The sequence below is a fragment of the Lepidochelys kempii genome, chromosome 9, assembly GCF_965140265.1.
Source record: "Lepidochelys kempii isolate rLepKem1 chromosome 9, rLepKem1.hap2, whole genome shotgun sequence".
Classification (NCBI taxonomy): domain Eukaryota; kingdom Metazoa; phylum Chordata; order Testudines; family Cheloniidae; genus Lepidochelys; species Lepidochelys kempii.
In genome coordinates this window covers 89,814,755-89,831,910 of record NC_133264.1, presented here as the reverse complement: position 1 = coordinate 89,831,910, position 17,156 = coordinate 89,814,755, and the positions used below count along the sequence as shown (strand labels likewise).

The window sequence follows — 17,156 nt, the reverse complement described above, 5'->3', positions numbered from 1 at the left end:
TTGACAGCCAAAGGTACCTGCTCCCTGGCTGTACCCCAAAGTGCATCATGCAGTATAACCAGCTGGATGTTTAAATGGACTGTTATTAGGAACTGTTAATTGAGGCTGGTAGGCCTAACATAAGGCCCATACACTTTGATTTTGTTAGGGCAGCCTATTGCTCAGTTTCTATAAACAAACATACTATAGAACTTTACAGAATCCTTCTCATGGAGAGTCAGTAAAATATATATAATAAGGATTTCTAGAATAGCTTCCTGTCCAGGCAGCAGCAGTTCTGCTGTAAGGAGTAGGGAACGTCTTCTCTGGTCACCAAATTCTTCTGATCAACTAATTTAAAAAAACAAAAACAATAATTACTGATATTCCAGTTCATCAAGAGCTTAAGCTCCATTCCTGTCATCAGTGCTACTGTGCCAGCCCCTTGGTCCTGCTGACTTCAAGGTCCACATAGCAAGGCACAACCCAGAGCTTTATTTCAGAATCACTGAAAGAACCCCATACCCCAAAAGAGACTGCATCAATTGTCCAATGACTTCAAAGAAGACTAAAGACAGTCCCTCACCTCTGTGATGCTCAGTCCAAAGCCCTGTAGGTAGAGTTTCCCCCAACCTGGAATCTATACAGTATATCAACCCACCCAGCACAAACAGTTCCTCTTAAAGGTCTATTTCCCTAATGCCAGTCCCTCCCCTCCACAAATCACAACGCATCCAAACCCTGAAAAATTCAATCATGACAATAGCATTTAATAGTAAACCAAATATGGGAATAGAATACAAAAGGGGGACCTCCAAAGGTGAGGATTACAAAAACGTATATACATACCATACAGAAAATGCGAGACACAATATCAAGAACAAAAGCAACAAGGGAATAGATAAATGCTGTTATTTGCAGTAGTTTAGGTGTGTGGTTGCAATCCAGACTGGCAAAGAACAGGAGAGAAATAGCAGTATATAGGAAAGTGCATATTTTAAACAGAGGGTCCGTAAACCATGTTTGTGATGTCACCTGTAGAAAACCATAGTAGATAATGTTTAAATTTGTTTTTACATAATACTTTTAAACTTTAGACAAATACAAGTGCTCCGGTACCTTGCAGGAGGAGATAAAGGTCTTAAAACAGACACTAAGTAGAAGGAAAACAGGCCTGTATTAGCAAACTGACTGTGAAACCTTTACTCTTTCCGATAAACAGTGACTCATCAGAGCAGACCCATTAATTTAAGTGGGACTATTTGTGCGAGTAAGCTGTTCAGCCACATGAATAAGAGTTGCACAATCTTCATGAGCAGTGGCTACAGATTTCAGAAGTAGGGACGCATTTAAATTCAGGCCAGAGCCAATAAGAGGGAGTCCAGATAAGGGGTTACTCCAAGGTCAAACGTTGTTTCACATTAAAGATGCTACCCAACTTGTTTGTGAAAGAGAGACTCTCTCAGACAAGTCATACTTCAATGTTTTCATTTGCTGTACACAGAAAATGTTTAGCAAATGTGCAATGTACAGGCAGGAGCGGTTTGGTTGTCATGACACTGATGTCACTAAGTCATTTTACAAAGTTTATTTTTAAAGGATCTGATTCTGCTCCCATAAAAGTCAGTGACAAGACTCCTACAGACTTCAGTGGCAGCAGAATTGGACTCTAAAAGAGCAGCTGTTTGCCAGCTGTGTGTCTTTAGATAGATGGTCAGCTTCAGCTTCCAGTTATGTACTGATGGGTAAGGGTGAATGTTGAGTGCATCTTTTTTTTCCCCTCTAAACTGTAAAGGAAATAGTCTAAAAACCATAGTGCCATGGATATGGACAGTGGGATGCTGTTTGTGGCAAACAGGCATCCTTCTTCACAGAAAACAAGAGTGGGTCAAACCTTCCCCACCTCTGCCTTTAGCAGGGACATTTCACAAAAGAGGCTTAGGAAGAGAAATTGCTCTATGCTAGAAATTTATAAAGATTTCAACTTAGATATAAGGACCAAATTCAGCATCTCCAAACTACGTTAAGGTCAGTGGAGTTATTCCAGATTTACAGAGGTAACTGACGAGAATCCAGTCCTTAGAAGGTATTGATTTTTTAAAATACATTACAATAGAACACAAAGGCAGTACAGTTCTGGGCCTGACCAGTAGGTGGTATAATACAAGGCATAAGGCCCAAGGCAGAGTGACTCTAGCCACCTAAGTAGTAAGAATCCCCTAAATCTGCCTTGCTGCTTGTGTCTTATTTCATTTAAGAAACAGAGACGTTAAAAATCAGAAGCACAGTCAGACCTGCCCTAGAGACATAAATGCTACTACATCAGCGACAGCCGGTCTGGATGCTCCAGTGCAGAGTTCTAAAACCATTTTGTGACACCAAACAAATTCAATGCTCAAAGTGAAATCATGCAGAATACTGTATTGTGTGCAGGGTACTTTAACCTCCCCTTTTAGAAAGGAAATGCTTCAAAGGCATGAAGCGCCTCCTCTTAGAGCACCACTGTCTTTTAGTCAAACGTGTAATCAGTATGAATCCGTCAATTGGAATTTCATAGTATTTTGTCGTGGAAAATGCTCAGTTTCCTAATGCTGGCGGTTACTGCAAGTCAACCCATCAATGGCATTTCTTCTTCACACATTCACAGCTACAGTCTGTGATGAACGTTCTAAGGCTTTTATCTCATCCCCCCACAGATGGTCTCAGCGAAGAAGTTACTATATGGAGTTAATACAGTTATTGGCAACACAGAGGAGGACACTCTTGTCATTTGCTATTGAACAATCTGAGGCATTTCACTCCAAGCTTTGGCTTTTTTCTTGGCCAGGGACAGCCAGGGTGGTTCAACAGAGCTGCACGGTGTCATTGGCAGATTACAGGATTGTCTCGTTTCCTTTTCAGCGGTGGGGACCACAGACGACTCCTGAGCCATAGGTCCAAGTGTAACTGCTGAGAACAATGCCAGTCAGTCATCAGAACACAGGAGAGTTAGACAGAACTTATGCTAACTTTTTTTCCTGCTCTTTAAAGTGAGATCATCTAGAGGCGAAACAAAACCGAAAGTGACACAATTTCACAAAGCAACAGAGATAAAAGGAGGAATTGCCAGACTAGATCTGACCAGTGGTCCAGAGACCAGTACCCAGTCTGTAACAATGGCCAGTTCCAGCTGCTTCAGGCGAAGGTTTCAGAAACTCTGTAATAGGCACTTATGGGGATAGCCTTTCTCCCAACTCCCAAAATTTAGGGGAGGGCTTAAGCCCTGACGCATGAGTAAATTTTTCCAAAATTCCTGAGGGATTATCATTTTGTTGTTCATATAAATATCCAATTGCTTTCTGGATCCTGCTAAAAACTCTTGGCCACAATTCTAGCTTGTGGCAGGGAATTCCACAGGCTAATTTGTGCGTTACACAATGCAAAGTGGCTCTAGGAATCAGCCATATGATCATGCGCTGCATGGGAAGAATCACTCCAAGTTTACCTTGGGCTAGCAGAGAACGATATGCATCTTCAACACTGAATGGCCTAGAGATTTACCTTCCAGTCTTTACTGCCAACAAAAATACTTCTACTATAAAAATGCTATTCGGAAAAAAATATGCATGAAACCCATACTACATCTTCTCGGACATGTTAGCCAGAGGGGATGGAAGTTGCTAGGATAATGTGACTAGATATTCTTTTCAAATATAGTTTTTGAAATCTGCAGCCTATCACAAGCCTGGTGACATCGGCAGATGCTAAGGAATGTTGATACTGTTGCTGGTAAGGCTCTGAGCTACTATTTAAAAGACGCCTACTTTATCGATCTTATAGAAAATATTGAAGACTGATGTCTTCTGACAGGTTGCATGAGACAGGACAGAATGCAGCCTTACACATAAGCAACTAAAATATCTTGAGGGACAGTTCACAAGCCATTTGACACTCTCCTTTCACTCCAACAGACTATTTCATTTGGAAATATAAATCAGGGCCTGAAAAAGCCAAACTTTTTCTTATGTTTAGTAAGTATCTACAAGTCTTTGCATGGCATACAGGAAGCGGGGGGCAAGGCAGCCGTGCTTCAACACAAACATGAATAGAAGCTATTTATGGGCACAAGTAAAGTTAAGCACAAGGGGCCTTGATCCTGCTGATGTTGAGACCAATAAAAAAATGCCCATTCACCCTGATAACACCTGTAGGCAAAGCCTGTCCCTGGGATCAGCTCAGTAGGACATTGGGCCTCAGCCAGGGTAGCCCTGCCGGGGGCAGACTATAGTGGAAGGGACAGAGCTCCCCTAATAAGCACCAGGTCAAGCTCCAGATGTAGGATAACTTTTTCAACAGTGCTTACATAATGTAGGGACGTAGGCCCAGATTTTTAAAGGTATTCAGGCACTGCTGCACTCAACAGTGACACACCTAAATGATTTAGGAGCCTACATCTCATTTTTCAAAAGGGAACTAGGCACTTAGGAGCCAAAATCCCATTGATAGTTAATAAGATTTAGGTTCCAGCAGGCTTAAATACCTTTTTTAAATCTGGGCCTCAAGTCTCAAAGGGAGTTAGGCTCCCAAGTGCCTAAGTCACTTTTGAAAAAGGGACTTGGACACTTATGAAGATTATACCCATATTCCTCTGTACTGATTGAAAGTCAGTCTCAAGTGCCTTGGACAGTCTCAAGAGCATAGGATTAAAAAAGGGCGGTGGAGTGTAGACAGAGAACGGGCACATCTGAGGAGACGGGCTTAAGGACAAGCCTTATCATGCTAATTGGGAGTCTAAATAAGCAATCCCCTTTTAGGTCTGACATTTGCTATGAGCAGTTGCCAATGCAGGATCTGGTTTCTCAGAACTCTGTCCTAATCATCCCATTTTACCTTGTGCTATACATGCACCAAGCCGCACCTGCTGACTTGTATGGGATGCATATCATACAGGCAAGTGTAGAAAGAAAAGTGTAGAAAGAAAACTTTTGCAACAGCCATTTACAAGACAAAAAGTGTGTCCAAGGTTACCACTAGCTCTGGAAATTATATACACTCCTTGCCCCTCAGCCAAGTCAAATTATTGGCTCCTTTAATAGGAGTAAAGCAAGGGGAGTCTAAGTTTTGAAAGTCTTCCTGTTTTGTTGGTCATGTGGGGACAATGCTGGCAGCAGGGCCTGGTGTTTTTCTGAACTGTTGGGTAATGGTGATTTTCTTGAGAACATCAACATAAGTCAGAGATATTCAGAATTTTCAAGAGGTGAAAGAATTGAGTGACCATAGTGCTACCACTGTGGGGAAAAGACATTGTACACCAGGATGATCCCTGGAGCAAGACAATGCAAAGAAAGGTTTAGTACTGCTGCAACTTTCATGGGTGGCATGAATTTCAGCCAAAGTGAAAATCCAGGTGACTCCAGCAGAGGCATGGGAGTAATATTCAGACCCGCCGTGACAGTACTCCAAAAGGAGACTTCTCAAACTTCCTAACTGCTTACAATTGTCTAGCTTTGTACCGAGTTTACCAAGTCTGGAAATGAAGCTGGCACAAAATGGAATCCTTAAAGGAAAAAAAATGGATCATAGCTGAATCACACACTGTTGAGCTGCAGCTAACGCAGCACTGCTCTCTCACTGCGATTCCTCAGCCAGTCATCCATTGCTATGTCAGCGACCCAGGATGGGGAGGAAGGCGAGAAAGTCTATTCACTTACTTACAGGAAAGCTTTGACATTAATACATTTCATTCAGTAAAATATACTCTTAGCTGCAAGTCTGATTAGTGTTATCTGCACACAGTTCCAGCTCAACTCTGATTTTAGGCATAGCCCTGAACAAGGGCTGGGGCATAAGTTGGATCAGTCTGCTCAGAAAGCACCATGAGGCACACACCTCTCTGAGCCACGGTTACTCCCTGCAGGTTGTAATTTACTATTGACCTCTAGTCACAGTGAGTCACTACATCACCAACCACCCCTTCCACACCCTGGTTCAGGAACTTTAGCAAGTGGGCTGAGGATGGAACTTTTATCTTTTAACCACCCACCCACCTGCTCTGGGGATGGAGTAAGCAGGGGTGTAGCATTCTCAACATGTCTGGACACAGTCTAGTGGGTGAAAAAGCTGAGCATCCACCCTCTGAAGATTAAAGGTTTCTCAGGCTGGGCAGCCAAAAATGGACACACCCAAGAAGTCACTAGTGAAACACACACTTGGACACACACACACACTTAAAATATATACACACACACATACACACACCTGCTGCAGCAGACATAGTGATCTTCATTTGGGATTTCTTCTCCTGAGCACACAGGCTGGGAGTTACGTTCTTCCCCAATAAATTCTCACTCGCACAGGTCACTCGCTTTAAGGGAAAAAACAAAGAATGCAAATAAGGAAACCAGCAACTGTAAATAATTACACACAGGAAGCAGCTCCCCTTTAAGATTCAATCAGAGGTGCACTTTGAGAATTCACCAGAAGAGAAATAGAAACAGGGCGCAGGTGCTATGGGGAATATACCAAGGCAGGCCAGGTGGTTCTCTCTTTACACGGCTTTTCAATGGCATGTTTAACAATCATTACTTGTGATATCGTATCCACTTACCATTAAATCTGTAATACATTTATGATCACAATGATTACTGAAACAACAATACTGCTTTGTCCTTCCTTGGCATTATCTATCCAAGGATCACCAAGTCCTTTACAAATACTACTGAATTCAACTTCGCAACAGCCCTGCAAAGAGGACAATTATCCCCATTTTACAGATTAAGAAAATGAGACACAGGTCAAATGACTTGCCCAATGTCACACAGGAAATCTGTGGATGAACCACAAACCTTTTGCCTCCAAGTCCACTGCCAGAACCACTGTTCTCAATGGCAGAGCAGGGGCTGCGGAAAACTGCCATAACTTAGAGCAGCTTTTTATGGCAGCTTTAAATTGTCCTGGGCATTGGGCAGACCTCTGGCATGGTTCAGAATATAAGAGGCACAAAAATGACTAGTGTAGGAAAGGTGTATTGCTGAGTCTGACCCCAAAATTCCAAGTACCTGAGCTGCAGATATGGCCAAATACACATCTATTCATTTGCATCAGCAATTGTCTGTGGGCACATTAGAAATTGGTTTTGAAAATTTGGTTATACGCATTACTAAAAACCTGCTGTCCAAGAACATCAAATTTAGTATTGTGTAGAGGCATCTGGTCAGACTGTCAGTATTCACAATGGTTCTAGTCTACCAGCCACTCAGTACCGTACCTCCTCTTGATCCATTTTGGTCAAAGTTTTGTCCTCCCTTTTATGTCCTTTGGCAAGAGGATGACCCTGGAAACCTTTCTGCTTTAGTTTTGCCATGGACACCCAAGCTGGTTCAGAGGTAACAGTTTCCAAATGCGGACTAGGGACTTTTTCTATAAAAGAAGAATTTTGGAAGTAAAGAAGGGATTTAGGGCAAGTCTGTCAAAACCTGAATAGTTTTGTGTTATAAATCCTCCAGTGAATACACTTTGAAAAGGGTGTAGATTACATTAATTTCCCTGCTGATTTTGTCTTTGTTCCTTTGCAAGGATGTTTGTCCTTTTTATCTACTGGAGTCTTTAAAGTCAATCAGGACAGGATACAGCCCTCAAAGCAACGTCCTGACAGTACAGGCTAAATGCAGAATGACTACCATTGTTCTGTTATGTAATCCAGTTAGAGACACGTTGCCTTTTCGTTTCCCAAATTTTTAGGGGGGGGGGGGAATCACAACTAGTGTGATACCTGGTTTCTTTCTAAATTGCATTGGCCTGACAATTAGCTGCAAAACAAATTCTACAAATTCCACAAAATCTGGACAAAAACACCTCCATGTGAAAGAAATGGCCCATTTTATATTTCTGATGCTCTGTTACTATTCTAGCTTGAACATATTGTATGGTGGAACTTAAGAATTTTCTTGAATAGCCTAAACCCAAGATACAAGTCCAAAACGACATCAGCTGAGTTACAACAGGGCTGAATAGGATCCTGTATTTCAGGGTCAAGGCTATTAAAGAAATTTTTTACCCTTTTTGTGTCCCTGGTTTGCCTTTATTGAGAATAATGGCTGTGCAAGGCCATTACAGTCTTTGGATACAAGTACAGCGTAAATACCTGAAACTTTGTTAGAGTGTTGCTTCTTTGAGACTTCTTCAGATTTTGTTTTGGGGGCATTTTTCTCTTCCACGACAGCTGATTTTTTAGCTAAAGCTTTTTGGTGGCCTGGAAGGCCGTGAGGTGGCCTCCCAGTGCCTAGTGATTTTTGATCCTCCTTGACAGAACCAGAAGAGGGGGTGTGAACAGCTAATGGAATCTGCTTTGGAGATTCACTGTGGTACTTTAGCAAAGAGGATGTTCTTCTCAGTCTGATCCCAAATGGGTTTTCAGCATTCTGTGTTTCATGCTCAGCCCCCTCCATGGAAGAATTCAAACTGGGCTTGTTGCTCTCATTATCCCTCTCAAAACCTTCAGGCTTATTTTTTGTAGACTCTTGCCTGGTAGTATCCAAGTGAGCTGTTCCTTCAAACAACTCTGGTCTTATGGGAGAGGATGGGGAGCTTCTAGCACAGGAATCTTCCTTGGAATTTGAACCCCCAGAAAGAGATCTTTGCCAGGCAGGAGCAATAGTAAATCTAACTGGTTTTGTAGCAGCAGATTTCAGTGGAGTCTTTACATTTTCCTCTGGGGATTTGCTCTCTTTCCTTGTTTTCTCTTGAGAAGTTACACCACCTAACTGGTTCTGCTTAGAACCACTAAGAGGGATACAACTCTTGAAGCCAGCCAAACTGGAGGCGGCAAGGCATCCGATAGAATGTTTTTCCAAGTTGTTGGATGCATCTGTCTCCTGATTGCTTTGGCTAGCCTTTGAAACAGGACCATGCATTATTTCTGGTTTAAAATGTAGCTCCTTGTTCACTTTACTCTGAGGCAGCATGCAATCTATATCTGACACAGAAACAACCGAGTCTTTTTGTAGGGATGTTTTTGAATCTACATGGTCTTTGGATGGCTGAAGTTCTGTAACTTTGCACATTTCTTTATCATCTTTTGCTGCTGGGGTATTTTCCAGCACCGAAACAGCCATCCACTCCACTTCAGAGGAAGTCTCCAAAGTGGCTAAAAGAACCTGTGACAGACACAGTGCAGGATCTGAATCAGGCCAGATGAAGTTGTTCTCATTGGTATAAGGCTGATCTTCCACTTTTTCTACAAGTGCCACACCACTGTCTCTAGGCTCTTTGTCACTTTGGTCTACAGGTTGTTTTAAGGATACCTTTGTGGCATCTGCCAAACTATTTATGTCCTCCTTTTCCATGGAAATGCCATACAAGTCAGATGCTAATGTGTCCTGAAATACAACTGCTTCTGGTTCAGTCTGTAGAGATTCAGAAAGTTCAATTACTTCATATGTATTTTGCAGAAGTAGTTTGAATTCACCAATAGATTCATCAGAGCAGTAAGGTACCAATACTTCCTCTGCCTTGTTCTGCTCCTCAGACTTTGCTAGAGAAGACTGCACGTTTGGAAAGGACAGTGTTACTTTAGATTGATGATCTGTTTCTATAGGGCATGCATCCTCTTCTAGCAAAGTACAAACTACGTCTGCAGGGGATACAGAATTCCAAGGGTCACTCGTGGAATTGTCAGTCTTTGTTATCCTCTGTGTCTCCTGAGCACCATTTCCTTTTCCATTATTCTCCTCCCAGACCAATGAACCTGTGTTGAACAAAAGAAAAACACATTTATGCTTGATGGTTACAATGAAGACTCCTGCACTCCTCAAACCCCCTTCAATTGTAATTCATAGTAGGTACTGTGGTCATTTGCTAATAGTTTCCCAATATCTGGATACCATTTACTAGATGCCCCAGGCTGACAAACATACTTAAAAATGGGGATGGACTGGCTGGCTCAGGAGACTGGTAATGAAATACATTATATTCCCAGTGGAAGCCAGCCAAGTAATAGTAATAGCTGAAAGCGGCTGTTGCCAGGTGCCTGCTCAGCAGCTGGTGTATCAAATGCATTGTTGCTTTCCGTTCAGATCCTAGTGTGACAGTATCCACATCAGTAAAATCACCATAACTATTGGCACTATTACTGGTAGTCTCAGGGATGCAACATCTGGAAGAGCAGCGTAGGGAAGCTCACCCAGCTGATATCTGCACTGTTCCTGTTCTTTGGCTTTGGAACCTCGATCTCTAGAACTGCCCCCTTTCACAAAAGCTGAATTCACGGATTACATCAAATACACCAGAAATAGTGGCAAAGAGATGCCCAACTACATACCACGCAGAACTGTGAGATTTTAAGAACCCTCAATCCCTGTTCACTTCAATATGGCTTGCAGACGCTAAGTACGTCTTAGGCAACACTTAGCATCCTGCAGGATCAAGCCTTGAGTTTGGTTTAACAAAACACTGACAATGTTACAATCAACCAATGCATTTAAAACGCACTGATCAAAATCAGGGATTATAAAAATGGGCTGTTTGGGAGAAATGTCAGTGGATTTTACTATTGCAGTGAGCAGCGTTTCCCAGACTTGGGACGCCACTTGTTCAGGGCTGCGGGAAGCGGCGCGGGCCGAGGGACATACTGGCTGCCGCTTCCCGCGGCCCCCATTAGCCAGGAACAGCGAACCGCAGCCAGTGGGAGCTACAATTGGCAGAACCTGTGGATACAACAGGTAAACAAACCGGCCAGGCCCTCCAGGGGCTTTCCCTGAGCAAGCGGCATCTGAAGTTTGGGAAACACTGGCAGAGAGGATCAATTATCAGCCAAAAAATAGAGGAAAATTGGACCTGCTTGTACATAAGCTATTTAAAGTCACACTACACTGTCTCACAAGATGGTTTGTTCCAAAAGGTATAATGCTCAGGCAGTATTTACAGATGTAGGATAAAATTTTCAGTAGTGCCTAGGTTACTTAGAAGCAGAATTAATGAGATTTAGGCTCCCGTGAGATATAGACGCTTTTGGAAAATGTTACGCCCAGTGTGATGTCTTCAGACAGCCTTCCACAGAGTTCATCATTTTTTTCCCTCACTTTCAAGCAGTCTGACGGCTCTCAGGCAGAGGGGATGGAGTTGGGGATTTTTTTAAAAAAGTAAACGCTGCCTAGTTTTAAAAGTTTTAAAACAGAATTCTGTTAACAGACTTAACAATTTAGCCTTCAGAATTATGCCTTACCTGCCCGATTTTCATACTGGTCAGCATCAAGGAATTTTGTTGTACTTTTCTTTTCTGCAGTTACAGGAAGACTCTGCTCCTTTTCCAATTGTTCCAGCTAGTGGGATTCAAAAAGACACTTAAGTTTTGTGCAAAAGTCTTTACTTTGAACCAACCCAACTGTATGTAACTTCATTTTGAAAAATATAAACATACACAAGAAAAAAAATCCCTGTATTGTAACTTCAACAATACAATGAATGAAATGTTGCTACTCCAATGAATTACACAGCAAGACATCAAAGCTTTAAAACTACAAATACAGTACTTCAGTTTTTGGTGAGTACCAGAAACATTCTAAGACAGATATATTTTGAGAGAGGGCGTTTTCAAGACATCACAAAGTTACATGGGTGTACAGAACAGAACAAATCAAAGATGTCATCATCAGTTCATAGTGGTAGCCATGTTAGTCTGTAACAGCAAAAAGAACAAGGAGTATTTGTGGCATCTTAAAGACTAACAAATTTATTTGAGCATAAGCTTTCGCAGACTAAAACCCACTTCATCGGATGCATGCAGTGGAAAATACAGCAGGAAGATACACACATTCACACCATGAAAAAAATGGGTGTTGGCATACCCACTATAATGAGAGTGATCAGTTAAGGTGAGCTATTATCAGCAGGAGAAGAAAACCTTTTGTAGTGGTAATCAGGATGGCCCATTTCTAACAGTTGACAAGAGGGTGTGAGTAACATTAAGGGGGAAAAAAGTGGCATCTTTGTGTAATGACCCATCCACTCCCAGTCTTTATTCAAGCCTAATGTAATGGTGTCCAGTTTGCAAATTAATTCCAGTTCAGCAGTTTCTCGTTGGAGTCCATTTTTGAAGGTTTTTTTGTTGTACTATTGTCACTTTTAGGTCTGTGATCGAGTGACCAGGGAGACTGAAGTGTTCTCCAACTGGTTTTTGAATGTTATAATTCTTGACGTCTGATTTGGGTCCATTTATTCTTTTGCATAGAGACTGTCCGGTTTGGCCATTGTACATGGCAGAGGGGCATTTTGGTTTTGGGGTTCCCCCCTTTCTTTTCCTTCCAGTGGGAAAAGGGAGGTGGGATAGAGAAATGGGGGAGGGAGGGGACCAAAAAGAGAGAAATTTTCATTTCAATTGGAATGACAGCAACAAAACAAATTAACTGTGAATCATTTCAGTGAAAAATTCCAAACCAAACAAAATTTTAGTTTCATTCAAAAATTTCCTTGGAAAAGAATTCCCATTTTTGGACTAGCTCTGAGACAGCTACAGAGTTCTCTATTCTATTGATTATTCCCATGTCAAATTCTCACTGTAACAAAATTCTCCCCTTCCTGGGCATTCAGTCAGAGTTTTAAGGCCAAAATAGGAGTAGGTGTCTGTTCCAGTCTCTATTAAAGCCAACGGGAAGATTCCCATTGGCTTTAATCACTTATCCTCCTGTATAACACATTCATGAACCCCAGAGCAGGGGAAGAACAGCAAAAGCTGTGCACGCTTGCACCCGTCTCCCTTTGCTTTGCACTCATCCTCCAGAAAAGACTTACAGGCGTTTGCTGGTTCTTACTGGTAAAAACTCTCTGTTTTCGCGGGTTTATTGCTATCCTGTGCCTAGCTGCCGAGGTATCTAGGCAGCCCATGGGACTGGCCGGGGTGTCGAAGTCAACGGGAAGCAAGCTGCTGACTTGTGTTGCTGGAATCACAAGCGCCACAGGGGACAAAGGGCTGACAGGTCTAGAGGAAGCATCAAAGGGTACCTACAAAACACAAACACATCGCTATTAATTTTGCTCAGATTTTCTGTGCATCTGATCCTGGTTCCCATTGCCTGTCTCACCACATTGGTTTAGAAGCAAATATACTCAAAATTAGATCTATAAAAATATTAACAGCTGAATTTTTGTGTGTGCATAAAACAGACACGCTTCCAGGATGTGTCCATTTTTATATCTGCTTCTACTTGCAATTAACATTTACACTCAGTTTTGTCTGATCAATGGCATTGTACACACAAGTGAGACAGCTTTCAGAGTGGTAGCTGTGTTAATCTGTATCAGCTAAAACCCACTTCATCGGATGCATGCAGTGGAAAATACAGTAGGAAGATACACACGCACACACACACAGAACATGAAAAAATGGGTGTTGCCATACCAACTATAACGAGACTAATCAATTAAGGTGGGCTATTATCAGCAGGAGAAAAAAAAATGTATAGTGATAATCAGGATGGCCCATTTCCGACAGTTGACAAGAAGGTGTGAGTAACAGTATGGGGAAAATTAGCATGGGGAAATAGTTTTTACTTTGTGTAATGACCCATCCACTCCCAGTCTTTATTCAAGCCTAATTTAATGGTGTCCAGTTTGCAAATTAATTCCAATTCTGTAGTTTCTTGTTGGAGTCTGTTTTTGAAGTTTTTTTTGCTGGAGAAACAAGTGAGAGACACACAGTCACATTCCTCTCCCAATTCCTATTTGAATGAGCAGTTAGCAATATCTTCTTGTACCAGCAGGAGACACTGCTGCCATTTTTATAACAAGGTCGTCTTGCTTTTCCTCATGACAGCAAGCAGATACGCTGCAGCAGTATGATTGCTGAAGGTCACAAAAGAAGGACCACTCTCTGTTCCCCACCAACTCTAAGAAAGTTACTATCGATTAATTTGTTCTTTCACTCTTCCCTCTCCCTCAAATCGCAACAGAAGTCACATGTCCCTTTCCGTCTAGCAGTCCTGTACTATTTTTGAGATAAATACACTACGCACAAGACAGCCCCACAACACTGCTATCCTTGGGAATCAAATATTTGTCATCTTAGCAAGAAATGATGCTATTATAAAGGGAGTCAGGGGAAACGTGTGCAGTGAAACCCAAAACCATGCAAAGTTTGTGTGGTTTTGTTACAAACTTGAAACTCAGACCAGGTTTGCTGGAAGGTTCGCACAGAGGCATAGACACTTCAAGCAAGCTTTATAGGTGTGAGAAATCTGCGGTTTTCCATGGTTCCACCACAATACCCAGTGAAACATTTGGATTGAGTTTGGCACTCTCATTTTGGGTTTGCTTGAATTTAAAACAGGGTCAAGAAGGAGTAATCTATGCCGACCAAATAAAAAGTTCCTACAAACCTCTCTGAAGGGAATGTGCAGAGTTTGCCACATTACAAATAGTATGGGGAAGTTATAATGTCTTATTACTCTGTTTCAGTCTCAGGGTTGGTAGGCATACATCAGACAGTGAGAATACATGGGGAAATAGCCTTATAAGGATGCTACATAGCTCCTTTCAGATGAAAATTCCATTGTAAAGACCCCTGGGCAAGTATTTAATAAATGAATATTTTAGATTCGCTGAGCCCATAAAGTCAGAAACTCACAGACTTAAGACTTCAGATGAAAATATTGATGACCATGATGAAACACAGTATTGTGCATTAAAGAAGAATCATGATCTTCAAGATCCTCCAGCGATACATAGTACGGTCACTTTAAGAAACTATCTGCTCTCAATCTTGGCCTGGGACAAGGCCTGTCAGATTTAATTCAAACCATCAGGTTGCATCTGGTTGCCTAAAATTTATTAAAAATCCTTTTACTCTGATTCTAGGAAAGTACTTATTCTCAGCTTGGGTTTTAAATGCAAGATTGGAACTGGAGCTGTGCTCTAAAAAGGCTTTCCCCGTCTGATCTACAGTATTAGTCTAGATATATATATTACATGCTTTTAAATTAACAAAAAGAAAAGCAACTCCCTCTTTCTTAATCACTGTTGACTTTTTAAGTTCATGGAGCTAAAACAAAATCCACACTGAATTTATTAATTCAGTTTTAGGTTCTCTTTTTCACAGTGTGTAAATTCAGGAGAAGAAGTAAAGCAGCAAACTATTATTGCTCCTGTAGAATTATAATAGGTTCAGCAAATCTTACAGGGAGGGGAAAAAAACAAAAACAACAAAAAAAACAGTAACTGTTGCTCGTTTCCCTCGTACAAGTTCTTTCCTCTAACAGTTTTAAAATTACTTGTGGCACTCTGAATTCATGTATGAAAGGCCTGATCCTGCAGTCAGGGACATGCTGTTTTATACAGCAAAATCAGTTGCTGGGCTTATATGTGCACCAGTACCTGATTTTGCAAGATATGTGATGCATTGCCACACGTTCAAGAGGCACAAACTCTGAAACTCTAGTTTATAGGTGGACAAAACAATTAATAGTACTTGCTTATTTTTGTCCTGTAAGTCTAGACACAGTAACCCGTCTTCTTCTCATAGGCTAGCAACATTTACTGAAACCTGGGGCTGGAGGAGGTCTTGACAGGGACTCCAAAGCTATGACAATTTACACCAGCGGAAGATCTGATTCTAGGGATGATAAACTTTCTCCCTAACACTGATTGGATGGTGATTTCCTCTTCTCTGGGGCAGCCTAAAGAAGAGTAGATAGAAAGCCGTCTCCTTAGTGCTTTGTTTTAAGGTAAAAGGGGGAAGTTTGGGTTAGACTATTACGGGAAGACATCTGTGCTGCAACTGGAATTCAAGCAGAAGGAAAATGTTGCAACTAGAGAGGATTTTCCTTGCGAAGTGTTTGGGCCAGGAAACTTTCCTTCTGTGTTGGGACTTCGCTTTGCTCTTTAATTAATTAGAGTTAAAGCAGCCAACAGGGAAGTTAGATTGCTGTAACAGCCATTTGGCAAAGGAGTTTAACCCTGGGTGAAAGCTCCGGAAGAGGGAAAGGGGGGCAAAAAAGATTTGCTGTGATGTTTTTGGAGTAACAGCCCATCCTTATCTTTTAAACAGTCAGGAAGTGTACATTTATAAATACTTAGGCCACTGATGGGAGTCACACACATGCCCCCTGACAGCTTCCTAAAGATGAAGACAGCAGCAGAAGCACTCAGAGAATCCTGGAAGCCAGTGGAAGCCTTGATGTCACATTACCCATCCATTTCAGCAAATCCAGCAGACTGCTAAACTCAAACCATTACATGGGTGTGAAATCCACTTAAGCCAGGACTGTGATAAAGCCCAGTTGTTCTTTACTTAGCACGAAGCAAAGGGAATTCTGTTAAATGGAACAACTAGCTATGGATTTATAATTGCTGTTCTGTTCAGTTTACTGGTTCATGCTCTACTAATTCATAGCTTGATATTAAAGCAAAGAGAAAAAATGTTACTGCACAACTGATGATTAAGGGAAGACATCTTAATTTTAGATGAATGTAAATACAACATCAAGCTAGGCTGCTGAGAAAATCTTTGGGAGAAAGGACAGATGCTGCACTGAGAAGAAGGAGAAAAAGCCTATACAGCTTCCCGGAAATTGGAGGAAGAAAGCAGGAGCTGACAAGTACTGGAACTCTGTGCCACAGAAAGTTACTTCTCTTCTCCCCCCTTTCTCCATAGAAGACCAGGACATGAAACAGGCAAAGTAGGGGGGGGAAGGAAATCATGGTCAGCAAGAAGCAGATATTTTACATTATTTTATATGGAAAAATTAAAAGGAACCACCAGTAGCCAGGCTACGGAAAGGATAGTCTGGCTAATATAAATGGGCAAAAAGACTGATTTTGACTAGCACTGGTAGAATATTAGTTGAACCAAGGATTCAATACACATAATGAGATTTTTATTTTTTTTAAAAAAAGTGCAAGTTACTTGGACCACTTTGGCTTTAGCATTATTTGCCCAGTCCAGTTTGTGACCCACTAGGAGATATAGTTTTCTGGGTAGAGCAGCAATTGCGGGGGGAAAGAGAAAACGGTCTCAGGGAGAGAGCAGAGGCCTGCCATTTCTAAAGAGCTTTGCATCCTCCCCCCACTCCAGAAAGCAATAATGCCAGAAACTACCAGGCGAGGCAGTACTTGCTGTCAACCACAGGCAGAGGAACAGGGTCCATCTTGGGAAAACACCCTCCCCTCCCATCCTTCTCAGAGGCTGGCAGGAGAGAGTGTAAGGGAAG

General features: G+C 41.8%; 1 protein-coding gene across 4 annotated transcripts in view; it reads right to left on the bottom strand.

Moving 5' to 3' along the window:
- Window positions 1-750: 750 nt before the first annotated feature.
- Window positions 751-17,156, bottom strand: part of KIAA1210 (KIAA1210 ortholog) — a 93,207-nt gene continuing 76,801 nt past the window's right edge. For 3 of the 4 annotated variants that reach the window (XM_073361358.1, XM_073361356.1, XM_073361359.1), the window contains 6 exons: window positions 12,745-12,954; window positions 11,180-11,276; window positions 8,102-9,703; window positions 7,226-7,377; window positions 6,217-6,322; window positions 751-2,928 (listed from right to left, as the gene is read on the bottom strand). In XM_073361358.1, coding sequence (XP_073217459.1) covers window positions 2,753-2,928; window positions 6,217-6,322; window positions 7,226-7,377; window positions 8,102-9,703; window positions 11,180-11,276; window positions 12,745-12,954 — 2,343 coding nt within the window. In that variant the 3' untranslated portion in view covers window positions 751-2,752. The remainder of the gene's footprint in view (window positions 2,929-6,216; window positions 6,323-7,225; window positions 7,378-8,101; window positions 9,704-11,179; window positions 11,277-12,744; window positions 12,955-17,156) is intronic. The other variant, XM_073361357.1, reaches the window with a different exon arrangement.